General features: G+C 44.6%; 2 protein-coding genes across 23 annotated transcripts in view; one reads left to right on the forward strand and one right to left on the reverse strand.

The window, feature by feature from the left end:
* SLC6A6 (solute carrier family 6 member 6) overlaps window positions 1-14718 on the forward strand; it is a 93832-nt gene extending 79114 nt beyond the window's left edge. For 15 of the 16 annotated variants that reach the window (XM_048957658.1, XM_048957655.1, XM_048957653.1 and 12 more), the window contains 6 exons: window positions 1039-1151; window positions 3951-4088; window positions 5071-5173; window positions 6093-6193; window positions 6837-7007; window positions 8785-14718. In XM_048957658.1, coding sequence (XP_048813615.1) covers window positions 1039-1151; window positions 3951-4088; window positions 5071-5173; window positions 6093-6193; window positions 6837-7007; window positions 8785-8925 — 767 coding nt within the window. In that variant the 3' untranslated portion in view covers window positions 8926-14718. The remainder of the gene's footprint in view (window positions 1-1038; window positions 1152-3950; window positions 4089-5070; window positions 5174-6092; window positions 6194-6836; window positions 7008-8784) is intronic. The other variant, XR_007379347.1, reaches the window with a different exon arrangement.
* A 3433-nt stretch (window positions 14719-18151) lies between these two features.
* The window catches only part of GRIP2 (glutamate receptor interacting protein 2), a 218533-nt gene continuing 215065 nt past the window's right edge, over window positions 18152-21619 (reverse strand). For all 7 annotated transcript variants that reach the window (XM_048957647.1, XM_048957643.1, XM_048957645.1 and 4 more), the window contains exon 24: window positions 18152-20269. In XM_048957647.1, coding sequence (XP_048813604.1) covers window positions 20081-20269 — 189 coding nt within the window. In that variant the 3' untranslated portion in view covers window positions 18152-20080. The remainder of the gene's footprint in view (window positions 20270-21619) is intronic.

Below are 21619 nucleotides of genomic sequence, written 5' to 3' on the forward strand. Positions count from 1 at the left end.
TCTGCCCTCAAATTCAGTTTCTATGGCCAATTTGAGAGCTTGCTGTAAATGCCTGCTTCCCCTTGTTCCTGTCTCCCACTTGGAGAGGGCTCCTTCTCTCTCAGTAGAAGCTCTCCCAATCCATAGCTGAAAGCACACAGCTCCAGGCTGATCCTTTGCAGATCAGCACGTGAGAGCACTGCCTGTATGCTCGGTGTGTGGGTGTGAGTGGTCCACGGTGCAGCAAGAGCCAGGCTAGGAAAAAGCATTCAACAACAAGCCTTTAGTTTCCAGGGCAGAGAAACCAGGCTCTAGTCCCAACCCCCTGGTGACCCCAGACTGCATCAACCCATCCTATAGCTGTGGGTCATGTTGCTCAATACTCAGTGTCACTATGGCAGGTCTGCCTAAGCTGGCCAGGTGACAGGACTCCTAACTGCAGAAGGCATTTGTTTCAGGGACCTCAGCTGATAGAACTAGGACTAGCCTGGTCAGTGCAGCAGTAAAGGTTTGCAGAAGCAAAGGAGCAGCCTGAGAGTGCAAACCCTGCTCTAGAAAAGCTGGTTTTGGAAGTTGTGTCTGGAGTGGGGCAGTGGTTGCCTTACTGAAGGCCCCTGGGAGTTTTTCTAGCAGAATCCCTTCCCTGCATAAAAAAGAGTTTCATCATCATCACCTTCATCACGACCACGTGGGCTAGCTGTGAGGGTTCTGCCATTCCCCTGGGTCACCCCTTCTCCCCCCAGCCCCAAAACTGACCTGTGTCCCTGTGGGCAGGTGTAGGAACACCTCCATTACTGACATGTCTGAAACAGATGTTAAAGCTGGTGATCAGTTAGCAATGCCTCGGGGGTTGGCCTATGGTTTCTGCTTTAGTCATGCGTGCTTCGTTTTCAGATAAAAGAGCCAAACTGTTTCACTTCTGGTATTTCCAGCCGCGTTTGGATTTATCTGAACGGAACCAGGCATTCCTGCATTTGAGTGTGCTACCTTTACCACAGAGCTGGTACTTACTGTTTTTCTTCCCTTCCCCTCCCCCTTTCCTATTTTCTCTTTCTCTAGGTCCAGGCCTGGCCTTCATTGCCTACCCAAAAGCTGTGTCCATGATGCCACTGCCCACCTTTTGGGCAATCCTTTTTTTTATTATGCTTCTGTTGCTTGGACTGGATAGCCAGGTCAGTACGATGGGTAAGGGGTGCATGGCTTCTCATCTCAGTGCTGACTGGGCAAAGCCAGTTACACTGGCGTGAATTATAGAGGAGAATTTCTCTAATGCTGCCTATGAGGAATTCATCTGTGTTGCTTTTTGGTGCAGGGACTATGTGTGATAGATCTGTGGCTGTTGACTGGTAGTCAACATGATGTTGCTTAGCAAGTCTTTGTCATCGGGAGCTGGCTGAGTGCAAGAGGGACTTACCCTTGTCTAAATATGAGTGCAGTCTGTCCCCAAAATACCAGCATTTTTGCTATGTTCAGTATTTTCCTACTTTGGAGAAGAACTTCCTGAGTTTAGAAATTTAGAAACATTTGAGTTGGGTGGGACCCTTAAAGACCATCTGGTCCAACCTCACTGCAGTGAACAGGGGCACCTACAGCTCCATCAGATGCTCCAAGCCCATCCAGCCTGACCTTGGCTGTCTCCATGTACAGGGCACTACTATCTCTCTGGGCAGTCTGTGCCAGTGCCTCACTGCCCTTATCACAAGAAATTTCTTCCTTATATCCAAGAAGACTGCAGTCTGTTCACAGAGTATTTCGTGCCCTTGCGATCACCTGCCGTTAGTATACACCACCATTGAAATGCTTTGTAAGAAATAATAGCTTCATGGAGTACTGACTTCAAAGGTTACTAAGAGTCAGAAAACCTCCTCTAACTGCAGTGTCATCACAAGGCACAAAAAGCACAGTATCACTGTATCCATAGTGACTTCACAAACAAAGGGCAAAACCACTCTCTTTTTCAGGTCTTCTGCTCAGAGGTGCCAAGCAGCTTGGGATCCTTCTGACTTTCACATCATGCACATCAGCGTGCATTCAGTGTCTCTGAATGGTACAGAAAGCTTCCAGTGCACTCATTGCATTGCACGCACTGTTATTAGTTAGTGACCATGAAAAAATCAAAAAGCTTAGTCCATGAAGTTATGTTACTTTTCTCACTGGTTGCTTATAGGAATGTTGAAGTAAATTTCACAAGGGAGCCTGTAAATCATTTCTAGATGGTTCACTCCAAGGAAATATATGTGGCAAAGGATTATACAGTAACTGCACATTCAAAATTGCTCAAGTTTTCAGGGCAACAGACAGCTTTCTGCACTCAATGGAAAAGAACTGAGATTACAAAAAGTTAATTGTTGAGGGTGGAATGTTTATTTGTCCTCTCTTGTATGAAGATAAATATTTAAATAGATTTTTAGCCAGTTGTTCTCTCTTACATTTTTGATACTCTGGCCCAAATTGCTATTTGTTTTAATCTTTGAACTCTAGTGAGCAACTTTCAATCACTGCAAAGTGAATTTACAAGTTCCCAGTGCTGTGGTTCAGCAAGCCTGTGCTTATGCAAATTGGAAGCTGTCTGGTAATTTTAAAAAGCTCTTCAGTGCGTAGAATGATTAAAACTAATTGGAGCACTTAATTTCTCTCCTCCACCCCTCTGGTTTGTTGGGTTTTTTTGGAGCGCAGTCAAGCAGGTTTCTGGAATGCCAAAGCAGGCTAAGATCAAATCAGACCAAAGGGTTGTGTTTAGGAGCAAAACCAGTTTTCATAAGTCACAACGAGACAGGAGGCTGCAAAATCTAGCAGAGTTATTGCTGGACAACTGTGTTTTCAAAAAGATGTTTCAGCTCATGGTCAAAGAGGGAGAGTTGCTATAAGGCACTTCTCAGCTGTGTGAAAGGAAAGAGACACTGGGTAGGAAAAGATGTCTGTTCTTGACAGAATGCCATTTCATAGACTCCCTGTGAGAAATGGTTGGTTTTAAAATAATGTACCCACTCAAAACGAAGATCCTTTCTACAGGGGCAGTCCATAGTATCCCTGTGCCTTCAGTATTCTTCATGCTTTTGTACCTTGCCAAGTGAAAGTGCTGAATGATCTCTGTGGATTTTTTATGAGCTCAGCAGTCACTGTTCTCAGTGGGTGAAATGCATCTGATTTCCAGTAAACTTTGAACTTTTATTCAAATTTGGTTACTTGGTTAACTCGGGTTACAAACCTTACGTGTGATTTTCAAATGGCAAGTCAGTACAAAAGTTGGTTAGACTTTAGCTAACCTGTTCAGGGCTTTGTTTTTGTTTTACCTGTGCAAACAGCTTACCAAGCCGTTGTATGGGAACTGTACCAAGATTTCCATCGTGATTGATGAAGTGCCCCAGAGCCTCAGCCAGAAGAACTCTGCTCACCAGTTCAGAAAATACAGGTTCAGGCAAGAGGGGCTGTTAGTTCATATCAAAGCCTGCTTTCCCTTGGCTAGATTTGCTGTAGCAAATTCAGGAGTAGAATTATATCTAACTGCGGAATTAATCTAAATAGTACTTGTGAGGTTTTCTAGTACATCAAAAAAAAACCACCTGATTGGTACCCTCCTAACTTGGGCAGCTTGGGCTTTTAGAGGGTTTTCTCTGAGCCTCTCTACCAGCATGCCTTGCGTATTCATCTGGAGCAGCTACAACATAAAAGCCATAAGTGCCTTCCTGTCATCAAATTAAGTTCCTTTATCCTTGCGGCCTTCGTCCACAAAGCACCTTTAGTAGTTTGCAAGGATGCTAGGAAACAAACATCAATTCTGAAAGCTTATTCCAAACTGAAAACTTCCCCCAGCCTTTAACCTTTAGGTTACAGAGAAATACCTCGTTTTCTGCAGCATTCTGCCACAGACTGAGATTGAAGCTTTGCTGTGGAGCATTTAATTATGAGCTAGGATGAAATGCATGGCGGATAACTTTTAGGTCACTTCTTTCTGTTGTTTCCCTCTTTAGTTTGTTGAAGTTGAAGGACAGATCACGTCATTAGTTGATCTGCACCCATCCTTCCTAAGGAAGGGTTACCGACGGGAAATCTTCATCGCTATAGTATGTTTCCTTAGCTATCTTCTGGGACTAACTATGGTGACTGAGGTATGTAACAGCATTGCTGGAAATTGCTTAAATTGCTTCTTTTTTTTAAAAAAAAAAAGCCATTTTGAGATCTATTTTAGCTGTGAATCAGAATTAGCCACTCAGAGGAATGGCACTCTAAATCTAAAGAGCTTCTTCCATCCCTAGATCTGAGGAACGGAGTAATGAATTCTCATTAATTTCATTCTGATCAGCATGAGTGTGAATATTAACAACAGGCTCCAAATGATGAAACACATGGAGAACCTTCAGTAGAACAAATTAAGAACGCATTCAGTGCATGCAGGGGAAAAAAGACTTTGTCTTAGTTCAACTGATTTGAATCAATTAAATATTCTTGAATTGATTCTGTTATAAATAATAATAATATGTTCCAACGTTGTTGTGTTATTTATCTTAAAAATAAAATCTGAGCAGTATTTGTATCTGGAAGAGGACAGTTGTGGGAATTGAAATAGCACCTGTAACAGAGATGCCTGACAAATTTCCTTTTTGAAGTACAATTTCAGGCACACACAGTTCAGTGTAGTAGAAGGAGGAGTGGAGCAGAACAGTGTAAATATATGGAGTTAGAAAGGAAAAGATTCCAGTGAAAAAAGTCCTTTCACTCAGAGTGTAAGTGCAGACCCTCTCTGATGGCATTTTTAGTGCTTGTGATGCGTTCATGTTAAAGGACCTACTGCTTCTTCAGGTCACTTGTTCCTATAAATGACCATCCTAAAATACTTTTAAGAAGGAAAGACTTAAGTGTCTCAGTAGATTATACTAAGTGGCTTAATTCTGTTTGATTGTCATCTTGTTTAGGATGCTTCCTCTAGTAAACAAGCACATGCCCCAGGGAAGGCAATGACACTTTCTTGCTATTTCTGCTTGTTAGGCAGCAGTCACTAAGGTCTGCTGGCAGATTTTGCTGGGGGCTGGGCTTGAAGTATTCAGATCTTTTTCCTGGTGGATCCTAATGCATTGTGTCTCTCTGTTACAGGGTGGCATGTATGTTTTTCAACTCTTTGACTACTATGCAGCTAGTGGTGTATGCCTTTTGTGGGTTGCATTCTTTGAATGTATTGCTGTAGCCTGGGTTTATGGTAAGTGAAGAACTTTCACCTGATGCTTTGGGATGAGTTAGTGAGAGTATTGACAGCCAAACGTTTAATCATCAGCCATCCCAGAATCACCCCAGCACTGACATGCCATTAATATAAATTTGCACTGGCCACTTAGAGACAAATGTGCACCTGGGATGAAGGTGTTCAGTGTTTTTCCACACAAAAATGAATGTTTTTTTCACCGCTAATTAATGAAGGCACAATTAAGCGTTTATATGTGTTATGTTTAGAGAGCAGAGTTGAAAGTCTGGCCAGCCATGAAAATTTGTGCTCATCTCTGAGAGTTTTGTTTCAAAGCAGCAATGTCTGCAAAGGCCAAGCCAGACAAATAGAAAATACAAAAAGAAAGCTGACAGGAAAGTATATTCTGTCCCCTTCTTTTTAGGTGATGCTGAGTACCAAAGTCTGAGAGCAGCCTTCATTGCTGCCTGAGATTGTAGCTTGGGAATGATCAGTGTTTATCACTGGTTGTTTCCCTGATTCTTCAAATATTCATGTATTACTTAAGAAAGCAGAATAAGCCAAGCTTTCTTTTTATGCCAGTCCAATTTCTGTTGAAGCAGGGTGTACCATTTGCTGTTGTGTTCTTCTCCCTATGATCTCTCTGGCAAGTTCAGCGAGACTTAGGAGGGAAGAATATGATTATGACAGGGGCAGGAAGGATTAGCATTGCACTCCTGCATCTAAATAATGAGTGTGTGGGAGCAGAGACTCCCCCAGCCTTTGAGCTTCTGAGGGAGAAAATCTTAAACTTCACAGCTGTGGTAATTTGGGCAATACATCTGACACCCTTGTTTTAAATACCCCCTGGGGGCCAAGAAAGGCAGCTGTAATTCTGCAGTTCTTACATGGCTTTTATTTGTCCAGTTCTGATCAAGATACTCACTGTCCAATACAGGCGCTGATAATATTTATGATGCCATTGAGGATATGATTGGATACAGACCTGGTCCCTGGATGAAATGGAGCTGGATTGTGATCACACCAGTTCTTTGTGTGGTGAGTCCTATTTCTAGGCTGACGGGGCAGCTTTAAGCCTCCTCTTATTTGCTTCTCTTTAAGTGAAGACTGTAGCATTGAGAGACCAATTTACAGAGCTGCTGGAGGCTTGGTATCTTCTCAGACATTGTCTGCTAATGTGACTGCCCACACAAATTGTGTATTACGTTTGTGACACACAAATTGTGTACTGTATTTGTGACACACAAGTGTAATGCACTCCAAAGAGCATTACTTTGAGTAATAGAACTACAAGGCCATTTTAACAAAAAGTCCCGAGGCAGGACTGCCAGTCTGAGGCAGACACTCAATGTAGATTATTTCATTTGCTGGGAAGGGCATTCCAAGTAAGCTCCTTGCAATGTTTAGCAAGTGTTTGAGCTCAGAAAAGGACAGGTGATGTACTGCAGCTGTTCAGCACAATCGCTTAACACTCTATTACCAAGCAAAGGTTTACTTATGAGCAGATGTAGATGCTCTTATAATAATTTAAATGGAAGAACAATGTCCCCATTCATTTAAAATATGTATCTGTCAACTCTGCCTCTTGCTACCTGTCTTCCTTAGGACCAGTGATAGCATCAGAGCCATGCTGCTTTGAACCCTTTTTGAGACTCATTTAATTCTCCTTTCTCGTCGACAGGGGTGCTTTGTCTTTTCTTTGGCCAAGTACAAACCACTGACCTACAACAAGGTCTACACATACCCTGAGTGGGCAATCGGCCTGGGATGGGTTCTTGCCCTTTCCTCCATGATCTGCATCCCTATGGTGATGGTCATCCGCATCATACGGTCAGATGGGTCGCTCATTGAGGTAAGAGAAACCACCACCCCCTTAAAGTCAGAAACTGCCTTGCAAATGGGAGAGTGAATTCAGAGCAGAGCTGCCTTTGGGGATCTCGGCAGGTTCTTTGCATTTGACTTCTGCTTTGAGCAATGTGTTTTAACATTAAAACACGTTCTTTGGAAAAGAGAAGTTGTTTGAGGTAGCTCTCACTTCTCCTTACTAAAAGAAGGAGGGGTACTTGTAGGGAAAATAGGCCACAACATGCTGTTGTTCCTCACCGGTTTGATAAGTTGGATTATAACATGAGCAAACACACAGCCTTTTTGCACAGTCTGTATAGGAGAGGAAGGGAGCTTTAAATTGCTCTGTTCTATGCAAAATGAGCACAGTGCTTGGAAAACTGCCACCTTGTCCAGGTAGGGCAAAGTTGGATGCCTCCCCTGCAGTGAATGCAGATAAGACTGTTAAAGATCACCTGTCCTTTTGGCAAACACAAAGGTTTCTGGCCTCAAACAAACACCAGGTGATTTTACTTGCCTCCCACTTCTGCAGTTTCCAGCTAGGAAAGCTGTTGCTTCCATGTGCAGACAAGCACTCAGTCCAAGGTGCTTCTCAGTGCTTGTCAGTGCCAGGTCTCTCTTCTCCTGCCCATGGGGAAAGGAAATACCATCCTAAAAATCAGTGAGAAAACAGAAATACCTGCATCAAACCCAGCTGTCTGAAAGCTCTCTTAGTTCCAGGGACATTTGGATCCAGGTATGGACTGTGGCTCTGAAGCATGGCTTTTGCTCTGGGGGACTGAATGCAAGTCAAACTTTCCTGACAGTGTGCTTCACATTTTAGGTTGCTTTAGGTTGTTGATGTTTGGTTTTTTTTTGTTTTTGTTTGTTTGGTTTTAATTCTTAATGAGTCAAATCAAAACACTGGATCAGGATTTTTCTGATCTTTGGAAAATCTGGGTTCAGCGTCAGACTTGTCAGTGCAGATTCTCTCAGGTTCATATAGATGTACAGGCAAACTCTTGCCCTTCACATTTCAGCACCAGTTCTCCTGGTTTGTTTTTCTTCCTGTGGAAAGTTTTTGGAGATTGTGCAAACATGAAACTTAGCAGTTCTCTTCCTAAGGTTGCAGATTAGTTTTGTTTTTGCCTAATGAGATGGTCTTAAATGCAGCCCAGGGTATTCTTGGAGGAGAAAGTGGGACTCTTAGGAAAAAACCCAACAGAATAGAATAAGGAAGGAACGTTTCCCAGGGCACAAACACTTGAATTTGTTTTCCTCCCAGTGCTAATGGCCTTTTTCAGCTGTGGCCAGAACATTTTCATGTGTCTATTTTCTTGCCCACTTTGTCACCCCTGTCTATTGAAAGACAAGTCTAAAAGTAGCCAAAGCACTCTTCAAAGACCATGTTAGGAAAGAGAAGAGGGTAAACACTGCTCAGATGCCATTTCATTCTTCCTTTGTGAACTGAGATGTAGGAGAGAAGTTGCCACTTGGCAATGAAAGGCGGCCTAAAAAGCAGAGTTGTTTCTAAATGAGGAAGGAGAAGAGGCGTAACTTGAGCAGCAGCTGCAGCACTGAAAGTCCAAAGTGTTGGATAAAGCTGTGAGTGCCCTCTGACATGCCTGCCTCGAGTCAGGCTCCACTGAGCAAACCTCCACCATGGTACTGCTGCACAGCCCTTGCAGAGCCCTGCACATCTGACAGCCCTATGGTTGAATTGCCACCTCCTCCGTTCTGCACAGGAAGACCAGTGGACTGTGTGGTCTCTCAACCTTTGCTTTTTTTTCCCCCCTTTCTTTCAGAGGATAAAAGCAGTGGCTGCCCCCAAGGAAGTGAATCGGTGGTCCAAAGAAACAGAGAGTGGCACTCCCTTCTGCCCCAATGGAACTTCGAATGGCGGATTGATCAAGCCAACTCATATCATTGTGGAAACCATGATGTGAGCTCTCTCTGTGAGAGGATAAACCTGCTTTAACTGCCGTTTACTAACCATAGATTCTCATAGGACCAGGTTTACAGAGCTTTATATTTGCACTAGGATTTATTTTTATTTCTCACAGAGAAAGTTATTTTTTGTGTGTGCTTTTTTTTTTTTTTAATATTTTGTAAGGTAATCACAGCAGATGTCTCTCTGTAGAGGGAGAGCATTCATATCAGACTAGACATATTACAGGAATTTACTATTACTGTTTTTTTAAATATATATATATATCTTTATCTCTTAAACGTTATACACCTTACCACTTGAATTGATTGTCTTGCCAGCAATACATTCAAGTCTCAGAAAGCAATTTTAGGTGCTGGTGTGGTTGGGAGCAGGGTAACCTACAGAACACACAAAAGGCGCTCTGTTGAGAGATATGAGGAAAAACAACAACAAAACAAAACACAAAGATGCTGTTTCAAGAGAATTTTCAAAGGTGTAGTATTTCCACCCTCTGGTTCAATTGTGGTAAACGACAGGCTTCAGGGTCACAAGAGGGAAAAGGGTGCAGTTATGTTTAGCACAGTCCCTGAATAGAGATAGCAGCGGGCAGCTGGAGCAGGGTGTTTGAGTGGGCAGAGGAGCTGGGTGTGAAGAGCCTCACAGCCCTTCCTGCAGGCGCAGAGCTGGGATCCAGGCACACAAACAAGAGGAGGGCTTGAGGAAGGTGTTTCCAGGACTTAGCACAGCTCACTCATTTATTATTATTATTTTTTGTTTAGGTGAAGTGCCTGCTGCTTGTGTGTGATCAGGCGGGTTGAGCACCTGCTCTTTAGTGTTCCAGCAAAGACTTGAGCAGAGATGTCACTGGGATAAGCTTGAATTCTGCAGCCTGACCCCGAGCAGCACAGAGCAGCACCTGGTGATCCTGGTGCTTCAGGTGTTTGCCCACTCACTCATTTGCACGTTAACTATTGGACTTTGTTTGGGGCAGAAAAATAATTTTAAAAAAGCCACCAATCTTTTGTGGACTCTGACTGTCCAAAGGTGGGCACAGTGCAGGTCATCCCCAACACCAGGAACAGAGCTATTCACCTACACCTGGTGTAAGCACTGTTTATAGCCTTGTTAATAATAATAGTGAGGAAGATAATAATATCAGCCAGCAAACACATACTTTTCATCCATGTATCTCGAGAATGCTTTGCTAGGTTTGGTAACCAGGATTCTCTTTATTTATTTATTTGGAGGAATTGGATTCTGTTGGGGGAACAGACAGAAGGATTTGGTTTCTTAAAGCAGCAGTGGATCTGGTGTGTGCTAACTGCTGAGTCACAGCCTGAACCACTGATTGAGCACCTGGGAAAGGACCGGGTCAGCCCTGCGAGCACAGGTGAAGGCAATTGAGCTGTGTGACCAGAAGGGGTGGAACCTGGCTGCAGCTCTCTTAGACCCCATTTAAGGGCTGACTGCCATTCTGGAAGGTTCTCTGGTTGGAGATCCCTCCTTTGTGGAGTCTTTCCTGTCAGCTTAGAGCTTCAGAGATGGGTGAGCACCTTTCCTTTTCCATTGTAACACCATTCCATCTATGCTGGTCTCTTTGCTGTTGCACTCCTGTATTGCTCTTCCGCTGTGTTGATCTTTCTAATGTTGATCTTTCTGGGTTCTCCATCTGCTTGCCCACCATTAGGTTAGATTGCAGTTTCTTTTTGAGGATGGCGGACATATTTCTAAAGCCTATGGATATGTCTGCTAAAGAAACAGGACATAGGGGACTTTGAGTTAAAACAAAGGAAATGTAACACTGCAGTATTTTGTATTTATTTGGTCCGAAGGAATTGTGTTCCATTCCAGGTTGACCTGAGGAATAAGGAAAACACCACTGGGAGGAGTGTGGCAGTGGGGGTGCAGCAGCTTTGCTGTGGGCCAGGGGGATGCTTCCATGGGGAGCTGCTCCCTGAAGACTGTCCAAGACATGGACAGAAGTCTTTTTTCTGTTTTAAACTTGAGCAGGTTGTGCTGGGAACAGATTCTCTGCCAAAACTCAGCTTTTTCTTGTGGGCATTCTATTTTTAAGGAAGGGTTTTTTCTTCTCATGATACCCCGATATTAGGCTATCCAAAGGTATCTAGAGGAAATGACAACAGCAGAGCTTGTATCTGTTGATTTTGCTGTCAGCTTAGTCTGTCAGGGCAGATCTTGTCATTTCAACAGGAACATATCCAATTCGAAACATTCCTACTCAGAAGGTTTGATTTGTTTGTTCACGTCCCATGGACTAACTGGCTGCAGCAGCACTTGTTGAATAACTTGTTGGTATTACTGTAAAAGAAAAAGGGTGATTTAAAGTTAAGAGATGGACCAAAAGCAAAAAAAGATTTTTTTTTTCTAGTTTGAATTTGTACATATTTTTACATCACAGGGCTGAGTTGCAGCAACAAAACCAGCCATGTCAGCATTGCTTTTTGTTTTTTTTTTCTGGTTGCTGTATTACAGGAGTTTAAAGGAAACTTTTCCACAGCTGGAGATGGCAAACTCTTTGATTTCAGCTGCAGGGCAGTGGCGACTGCCTTTCTGAAAGCAGGAATTCTATTGGGCCAGGAGGGTTCTGGCTGGAATTTGCCATCAGATGTGTGCAAAATAAGGAAACAGCTGTTTCTGTGGTTTTTTTTTAATCTTTTAACCATCAAGGACAAGGAAATGCGATTGTAGATGACTCTTTCAGTGGGATTCAACATGGACCCTTGTTTTTGAGTTATGATTAGTGTCTGCAGTGCACAGGCATGCTTGCCTGGGTTAAGATTGAAGCATGAGGTTTGGGGGGGGAGTTTAAATTAATGGTTTATGTGAGTGTAGATGAAACACTGATGCTTAATTTATATTTAATTTTCATGATATGTTGCTGTATGGCTGCGTATGAGATTTGTTTGCACATCAGATTTGTACTATAGAGATGAGACAAGCTTTAGGTAGGGAAAAAATGGTTTGACTACATCAGAAATGTCTGGTGAGTTCAGTGAGCCATCTCCCACTTGTGGAGAGCATCTTTGTGCTGAAAACCAGAGGGCCAATACTACACCTTTAAAAGTACAACCAGAGAACCAGAACCCAGCCCCATTTCGACGTGAACTTGTGCCATTCAAATCAGTTGCTTCCATGTACCATGTGAGAGAGTCTTGCACGTATGCAACAACCTCATCCAAGTGATCTCCAAGTACACTGCTCTGGCCCTGCTGTGCTTGTCAGCATGACTGCAGGGGAGGACTGGGGCTCACAGAGAGCTAAGAAACGTTTCTGGAAAATAGTTCCCCTCTCCCCTCCAAAATGATTCTTTCTGTTTTAAAATGGGGTCTGAGTTCCAATGAGCACATGCACATTTTGAAGTGTTTTTTACCTGACGTTTTTTATCGGGTTTCTGAACTTTTCTTGTTGATATTGATAAATTTGCATTTCGATGTGATCCTCTGCCAAAATTATTAAAAAATGATTTTTAAGTCTGTGTTTCCTACCTATTTATGATTGCAAATGCAAGTGATTTCTTGTTCCTGATTGTTTAAACATTTGTGACTTATTTTACCTGTTTTTTGTAAATGAGGAACTTTATACTGAGTTATCATGGCTAGTCATAAGTGAACTGGTTTGGATACTGTTAAAAATAAGTGTGGGTTTTGGCAAGAGATCTTCAGGATGAGAGCATTGAATGTAAAGACAGCAGAACAAAACAAAAGCACACCTTTCGTGTCCCACACACCTTTGTATTGCTCAGCTCCTGTGGGATTGGAAATGGCACATTTCCAGCAGCATTCCTTCCCAGCTGAGCTGAGATGGGAGATGGCAGAACTGCAAAGAAATTTGCGCCACGAGATTCTCTGAGTTGTTCCTGATCTTTCTCAGTTTTCCAAACGTCTGTTGCAGTTCACCTGTGACTAGTTATGATCTTACTGAATGGGCATCTATTGTAAGGGACTTTACCAGTATTCTGTATTTTGGTATTTAAACAATATGATTTCATAAATAGAACTGGTTTTTATTACTATTATTGTTGTTGCTACTGTTGTCATTTACCTTTCCATCTATAGCTTTCCTTTTCATCTGGTCCAAACAGATCCATGCATTTAGAAAAGTCTTTTTTGAAGTGTGAGATAGTAGATCCACCATGGATTTGTTCTTGTGTAGTAAATGGAAATATCAAAGTGTAGCAGCTGTATTTACCATCTTAAACAGTGCTGGTGTTCAACCTGCAGCAGCAATGCAGCTCAGGAGTGGAGAGTTAGGTAAAATAGTCTTGGAGCAGCAAAGCTGATTTCCACTGTTGTTCTTGGGGAGAGGAGGAAAGAGAAAAGAAGGTGCAGCCTTATGGTTGGTGTAACACACACACAAAAAGTAAACCCATGTATCTGCAGAACCTTTTTTGCCACTGTCAGGGTAGCATCTTCTACAGCAGTTTGCACTCTGCTGTGTGTCCACCTTTCTCAACTGCAGATGTTCCTGTTCCTCTTCCTTGCCTCAGCTCTAGAACAGTTCAAACAGCTCTGAAGACACATGAACATTTCCATTCAATAGGCTTTTTACAAGTCTCCTCCAAGTCTGCTTTTATTTGCCAAGGAGATTTGCAGTTTTGGTGAGGCTGTGCTTGTCACACAGGGGTTCTAAGCTCCCACTTTGTGCCAATGGCAGTACTCCATTGGTGGGAGATTTGAACCCTTTGTATAACTGATTATTAGCTTCCACATCTGCAGTCGCTGCAGGATCATGTGTGGGGCCATAGTGTATATAAAATGTTAAATAAACTGTGTATTGAATGGAGTGGTCTAAGTTAGCTAAGCAGCTCAAATATACTTGGAAGAAAGATGACCCTGAAATCATTTCCAAAAGATTCAATGCAAGTTGCTCACTTTGAGTAACAGGAAAATAAAAAGGTCTGTTCTTACATAGACTGGTAGATCAAATCTTTGCCCCTATAAGCGTGCACACAGGTGGGGACATTGCTTCCATTCCGAAGCTGCAAATTATGCATATGACTTTCCAAGCTATTGGGATGGGAACTGAGATGGTTTAGGCACTGCTTTCTTAGGAAGTGCTGACCTCCAGGGCATCCAAATGGACTTGGCTAAATTGAGATACTGAAAGGGAGATACAGTGCCAAAATGCCAGGCCTTGGCCTTGCTGAGGAATTCTCAAGGTTGGATGCCTGGCTCTGTGCAAGTACAGAGTGGCTCCTGCTGTGGGAGGTGGGAGTGCAGGGGGCTCGGGCAGCAGCCTCGGACTTGTTTCCTCCAAAATCAGCATCCAAAGCTTCGTGGTGAGGATTAGCATTTAATTGTGTATTTGTATATTTGCATGAGCAAAGGTTGGGAACTGTCAGAACCTAAGTAGCTCCTTTTTATTTCTTGTAATCAAAGATAAGATTAAGAAAGAAAGTTCTCAGTGGAGAAACCAATGAACAAAAGCAGCCCCCTCCAAGCTCCATAATTCAGTCACAGAAAATGATCTGTTGGTATCAGTGGTTAATTTGAGCTGGCTGGAAGATTTGCTCAAGAATTACTTCTGGCACAGCAGCCTGAGCCCCAGCTGGAAGTTGCCCCTTTCCCAGAGTGTGACTCTGCCATCCCCAAAAACAGCTGCTCCTGCACAACAATTCTCTGCTTTAAAAAGTAATAATAATCTGAATTTGTTCATTTCTATTCAAAAAGTAAAGAGAGGAAATAACTTTTTGCATGCTTCTTCCAGCTGTCAGCTGGTGATTCCAGCTTACCCACATCCTATAGGTGAAAAAACTTCAGATGTGATTTGACAAAAAAAAAAGGAAGAATTTCTCAGGTTTAAAACCTTAAGAAAACAAATAATCATTCCCACATCGCCAGTAGAGGTGAAGAAGTTTGATTGCAGGGTTTGCCATTGGAAAAGAGCCTGACCCTGCTGGGTATTGAATGACAGCCCAAACACGTCCTTCTTTGTTTTGTGGCTTTGTCCTAATTGGAAATAAACTGTAAAACTGTCAGAGCATAATTGCTCCATGCTTTACACAGTTCTGTGCTTTAGGAGCAAAGCGAATTAGAAGCAGTTTAGAAAGGGGTGAGATGATTGTGGAGGTTTCCTCCCTGTGTTGCAGCTCTGCAGCACAGCGCTGCTGCTCGTGTTGTCATAGAGCACAGACAGCCTGACATGGAGCAGCTCTCTGTGCTCTGAGTTGGTGGAAAAAGTGGGGAAAAGTATGAAGAAGAAAAAAAAAAAAGGCAATTTGGTTGTGCTGAGGAGCTGTGCATGTGTGCTTTGTGTGCGTACAAGGGAAGGCTTTGGGCCCGTAGCATTGTACATGTTAGCATGATACGCATGGTTCCTAAATCTCTTGCATCTACTTCTGCAGTTGAGATGTTAAGAAGATTTTTTAATTATTATTATTTAAAGAAAAAAAAAAAAAAAAAGAACAGTAGCAAACTCCTGTTGAGAGGCCAAAAACACCCTTTGGGGCGCATCCAGTCGGTGTCACCCGCTCCTGTCCTGCAGGGCAGTGAGGTCTCTCAGCATCGCCGCATCCCAGCACTGTTCTGAAATGCTCGTTGTTCAGTAAGCTGTTGTTTCCCAGTGTGATGTGGTGGCTGTTACCTGATAACAGGGGCTTCGTGTTGTGAGAGGTGGTCCATCTCCTTTGATGTATTTGGCTGAAAAATAGTGGTGGTTTGTTTTTTTTGTTATTATTATTTAAATTCCTAGCAACTGTGACTACAGTACGGTGATGAGTAGCACATATAGATGGGGTGGTGATGATGACCTCCTCAAAAATGTCATCTGGACTTTTTAATAAAAAAAAAAAAAAGAAAAATATTTTTAAAACATTTTAAAACTTTGTGTGCGTGTGTGTGTGTGTGTGTGTGCGTGTATGTGTTCCAAGATGGAATATTTGTATTTGAAAATCCTCCTGGAGTGTAATTTAATCCTATGACCCCCCCCAGCCTTTGTGTATATGGTAAATGTTTGTATTTTGCAGTTTCTGTTTTGCTTTTTAGATAAATGAAATGTATATGGATATTTTTAAGTCATCTTTGCTTTTTTAGATGAGTTTGTAATCACCTTATAACAGAAAATAAAAGTTTCCTTTATAAACTAGCTGTGCTCACTGATGTTTTCAATCTCTGAGCACCTCAGCTCTTCCTTTAAGCCCATTATTCTCTGTGTTAATTCACTCAGACAAATGGAGCAGTGTGAAGGTATGGAAATGGTGCCCATTTTTTTTTTTTTTTGCCCAGTTTTCTTCCCTTTTTGCCCCACTGCTGTGGTCGCAGCAGACAGGGTCACAAGATAAGGGAGCCAGGTGCAGAAAAGCTCCATGAGAAGGGAAAAACAACAACAAAGAGAATGAATTCATTTTCCAGGTGTATGGGATTTGTCATTTAAAAGGCTCTGATGGCCCCTTCAGTTGGGCAAATGGAAGTTAAATCAGAAATGCTTTTTCCTAAGCTATGCGTGGAGAGGGGGGAAGGAAAGAAAAGTCATTTGGTTGATGTTTTTGAGAAGCAGAATGGCAAACTGCACAGCATTTGTGGTCAGGATTGCTGCTGATAACCCAACTGGAGCTGAGGGCATGGACCATGTCCAGCAGCCCCCCAGCCAGGCTTCCCTGCTGCATCCTGAAGCTTTTGAAGTTGTTTTGAGACGGGAAATGGCTTGGTTTTGACTTGGTTGCATTACTTTTTGCTGGGTGAGAGTTGAGGCCTTTGTGCCAGTGCACAGCCTGCAATGCCTGGGCTGAGCAGCCCATCACTGGTGCAGACACTGCAACGTGTCTCAGGTACAAAATAATCAGCCAGAAGTCCCACAGCACCACACAAAGCTGCTGCAGGGCTCCGTGCTCCAGCCGTGTGTGGCTGTGACCTGCCCTGGGCTGGATCCCTCGGCCGAGCCCTGCAGGCTGCTGTTAGCAGGCAGCTCCCTGCTCACCCGTGTGTCCCGGCTGCACTGAGCTGCCCTTTTCTCTCTGCGTGAGGCAGAGCCCTGCGGTCACGTTGCATGGCTGGGTGTTCAACCTGACACAGCACCGGTGCCCGGGCTGGCACCGAGCGGCTTTGGCACGGCCCTGGTGCCAGACATGTGAAGGGCTCTGCTTGGCAGCCCCTGCCCCGAAGACAGCCAGAGATGACCGATAAGGTTTGTTTACATGGCAATGATTCCCAACTCTAACCAGAAGTGTTTCCATGCCTGACCTCTGATAATTCCTGTGCTACCCACTTGGTGGTGAGGGTTGCAAAACACAGCTCACCCTTTGCTTGCCAGTGAGCAGCAGTTCCCGATGGCTGTATCTAGGGAATGTAGAGCCTGCACTGCATGTGCTGGAAGTGTAGCAGTGTCCCTTAATCCCTCTGTAAGCTAAGGGAGGCAAAGCCTCCCTGTAAGGACATGAGCTCTCCCAGTGGCTTTGTGGCAGTCGTCTTTTAGACACCTGGCTCCAGAGGCTGGATAATTTGGCTCCTGCAGTGCAGCATTGTACTGGCTCAGGTTGTGCTGGGGAGATTGAGGTTGTGCTGGGGAGATTCAGGTTGCACATAAGGGAAAATCTTCCTCTCTATAAGACTAGTCAGGCACTGGAATGGGCTGCCCAGGGAGGTGGTGGAGTCATGGAGCCTGGAGGTGCTCAAGAAACATTTACCTGTTGTACTGAGGGACATGGTTTAGTGGGTGATATTGGTGATAGGTGGATGGTTGGACTGGATGATCTTACAGGTCTTTTCCAACCTTGGTGATTGATTCTATGACTCATGGATCTTGGGAATCCAAGTGTCCATCAGGTCACCTCCTTATCCCATCCCTGGGGGTTACCCACAGCTTTGCAAACACTGCCACTGCCACTTTACAGCCACCGTGTGCATTGCCACACAAATATTTTGTCATGAAGTAGCCAAGGTTTGAACCACGGAGGCTTCCAGTGTGGCCAAGTTGATGTAAGCAATATTATAACCATGTAAATATCTCCACAGCCATGGAGTATGGGCACCACAAGCATCTGGATGCAGAGAGCTGCAGAAAAAGTCCCCTTATCTGCAGGGAGGGAAGCAAGTGGTCACAAATCCCGCTGCTGGGCAGCAGCAAGTGCCAATCCAAAGCCTGCACTGGGAGCCCTATGAGTAGTGGTCCCACCAACCCCATGTTTTGCTCATTGCCCTCACATGGGTCCTCTGGGAAAACAGGGCTGGATGAACAATACTGCCCTACTCCTGTCCTCTAGCAGAATGAAACAGACCCACAACACGTGCATTTCATTTGTTTTTATTTAATTAAAAAAAAAAAGTCATTGCAATGCCATTTAAATACAGAGATTTACAAATAGGTCCAAAACAGGACTAAAATATTTTTTGAAATGCTGTACTTTTAAATATTGTGCTTTCATAGATACATAAGAAAATCAGCATATAAAAATACTTTACAAGGAATACACTCTAATATATGGATAAAAATACACATTTAAGTAATGCATTTCATCTTCATATCATTCAAAATGCATAGGAAGGGATACAAGGACCAAGTTTTTCTTATTTTTTTTTTTAAAGCCTTTAATAAAAGTCTTCATTAAAAACCTATGAGAAGCCCCAGCGAGCTTCCGCTGTTCAGAATATTGCATATAAAAACACTTTCGGCTGCACTGTCAATGCTCCACAGTATCAATTATGGCACATCATCTAGTTGTGGCAGCAATGGTATGGGATATTGCATACTTGAAGAGAAAATGGCTACACTGACAAGTAGCTGGATGGGGCTGGACATGCCTCAAAGAAACACCCCAATATGCTGGGCTGTTGTGGAAGGACAGAGCTGCAAAGTAGAGATGGATGCAGAAGTGAGTCCTGGCTCAGCAAAATGAGGAACGTGCTGCACACAGCTCTATGGCACCCGAACACAGCCCTGGTACAGGGTGGTGATGGAGGAAATGAAATGGTGAGTGGGGGAATGGGGGCAGTGGTCACCAGGGCTGCTGCCCACAACCATGCAAGTTCTTCACCTCCACCATACCACCACACGTGAGCCTTCATGGGCAAAGCAATGCCAGGGTGCCAGGATGCTAATGTCATCATAAAGTGCTAAAACATGGAACACAGAGCGCAGCTCACATCTGCCACAGGAGGAACTCACAGCAAAGAGAGGAGGAGGAGCCCACAGCCAGATGGACTGTGTCTCCTGCAGACTGAAGCCGATGCAAATACCTCAGCTGCCTCCTCCCCATGGCTTGGGGGCACACAGGGGCACGGGGACAACAGGGGCACCATGCTTGGAGGCCATGGGAAGGCCAGCAACAGGCAAAACAAAGCCACCTAGGCACTGCTAGTGCAGGTGGGGGCAGGGGATGTACAATCTCCATCTACCATGGGACTTCTCACGTCACTGCCTGGCAGGGGACAAGAAGGTTCTATTAATTCAAAACATCAACTGCCCTAGATAACAACACTTCTGCTTTTTACTTGCATTATCTCCATAACCATCTGAAAAACAGTAGCAGGCATTTAGGGTCTTCAGCCTTGGGCACAGCCTTCTGCTCTAATAGCCGCTGTGTGGCGCAGACAACTGCACTGCTGATGGTGAGACGAGGTGCCCTGGGCAGTGGGCACTGGGCTGAGCCAGCCCTGCTGGGGCAGCGTGGAAGGGGCCAGCGTGAGGCAGCTGCAAACATAAATTTCTGAACAAGAACTGCACCTAGACACCATCAAGTGCATTTTGAATTGTCTTTAAACAGGGCCCTCCATAGCCTGATAGCAGGAGAGAAAGGGACTGCAGGAATCAATGTATGGGGAGCGTTTGGAGGGTGGAGCTGGGTACAACAGAAAAAGAATGGCATTTCAATCTTGCTGTATGTGATAAACAGAGCAAACAAGGATAAAAATAGCACCATGTGTGTCTGTAGGGTGGCCAAGGCCTGAAGAGCGAGGAGGTGCTGGGGCAGGAGACCCCATGCACCACAATGCACTGGGGATGCAACAGCTCACCCCAGCCCCAGAAATGCACATCCAGCTTCAACCTTCCCAGCAGCGTTGGGTGGCCTACAGGTGACAGCTCACTGAAGACCCACCTCCCCCCTTGGAGCTGATGATACACACAGCATTTACAAATACCAGTGCAAAAAACAGGAAGAACACCCCAAATACCAGAATGGCTCAGCAGAGGCCCCAGGTACCATCCGCTGTGGCTGCTCACAGTGTCTGGACGCTCGCCTTGACCTCGGTGCAGGCTGCCTGTGCCAGCAGCTCCCCGTTCCCCTCCAGAGGAGCATTGGCAGCCAAAGGGTTGCGGCTGATCACCAGGTCCAGCTTGTCTCCAGCCTCTGAGATCAAAGGGACAGTCAGACAGCAGTCAAAGTCTCTCGTTCGGACGCGATTTACCTGTCGGGATGGATTTAGGATGTGCCATAGGGAGGAACAACAGAAACAGCAGGTTTGTTAGACAGAAAACACAAGGCTGGTGCTAAACCCACACCTGTGAAAACACACAGCGCCTGGGGGACTCTGACTGAGGGGTCACAGCAGAGCAGAGCACTGCCTCCCGCCCCCCCCTCTCCCCCTCTTTGAGCTGGGCACATCCTGCCTTAGCAGAGGAATGGCTCTGTAACTGGTAGAGGAAAGGGGAAAAAGCCTGGATCAGGCAGAAATCCTCACCCCTGGAGTCTAAGACAGTATTACACCTTTTGAACTCTACAGGGCTCAAAAATCAATTCTCTAGGTCAAGTCTCTGGGATAAAGGTTGCTATATAATTTTTTGTCATCATGGCTTTCACTGGCCTTAAATCTGTGGTGTAGGGCATTCAGCACCTAGAAAACAAACACAGCACAGACCGTGAGGCTTCAAATGACCACTTCCAGCTCAGCAGGCAGTAAATCAGGACTATACTGAATAGTTCCTGCTTCTCCTCACACCGTTTACATCTTTCATTTTGGAGGAGTCCAGATGCATTTCACATGGGCTCAAGAAGGTGGCTGTGGAGGCTGCAAATCCTCTCTGCAGGATTCAGCAGTGTAAGCACTTTTCCTGCTCATTTGAGCATCTTGAAGCACGTTTCTAGGCTGGGTCACTTGCAAGAGCCATCCTGGCTCTCCTGCTTACAGCTCCCAGAGCACCTGGGCTCGGTGCCACGACAGCCCCAGGATGGAGAGGGCTGGCAAATAGCATGGGGAGGGGAAGCAGGGAGGGGAGAAAGGAATTTCCCACCCACCTTTGTAGTGAACATAACCCCTCAGGCCAGGCGTTGATTCCTTCTCAGGATAAGGGCTGGATAAGTCCATGCAACCCTTGCATCCAAAGCCCTTTCTCAGGATTAATGCATGCCCATAGAGCTGGGCAATGTGATGGCAGCAGTGCCACCCTGCCCTAGCTGGCAGCTACACAGCCGAACTCAGTACTGCTCTTTATAGATGAGTGACCAGGGACAATATCCAGGTTGCACACAGACAAGAAGAAATAAGCCATGAGCTTGCTTTGCCTTTGTTCCATGCTGGCTGGGCAGCTCCAGTGCAGAAAAGCCATTAGTGCAATGCTGTGCTCTGGGCAATCCATCAGTCAAGAGGCAGAGGGTCCTTTGCAGGGACAACATGTTTTGTGGCCTTCAGCATTGGAACTTGCTTGCAGACACATCATCATGCCCGTAACCAGCAGCATTGTGAAGCATCCTCAGCAGCGCATCGCCGTGCTTCTTGCTAGGATTTGTCTGTACCAGCTCTGCAATCCCTCATCCATCA

Source organism: Lagopus muta, chromosome 11 (assembly GCF_023343835.1).
Source record: "Lagopus muta isolate bLagMut1 chromosome 11, bLagMut1 primary, whole genome shotgun sequence".
Classification (NCBI taxonomy): Eukaryota; Metazoa; Chordata; class Aves; order Galliformes; family Phasianidae; genus Lagopus; species Lagopus muta.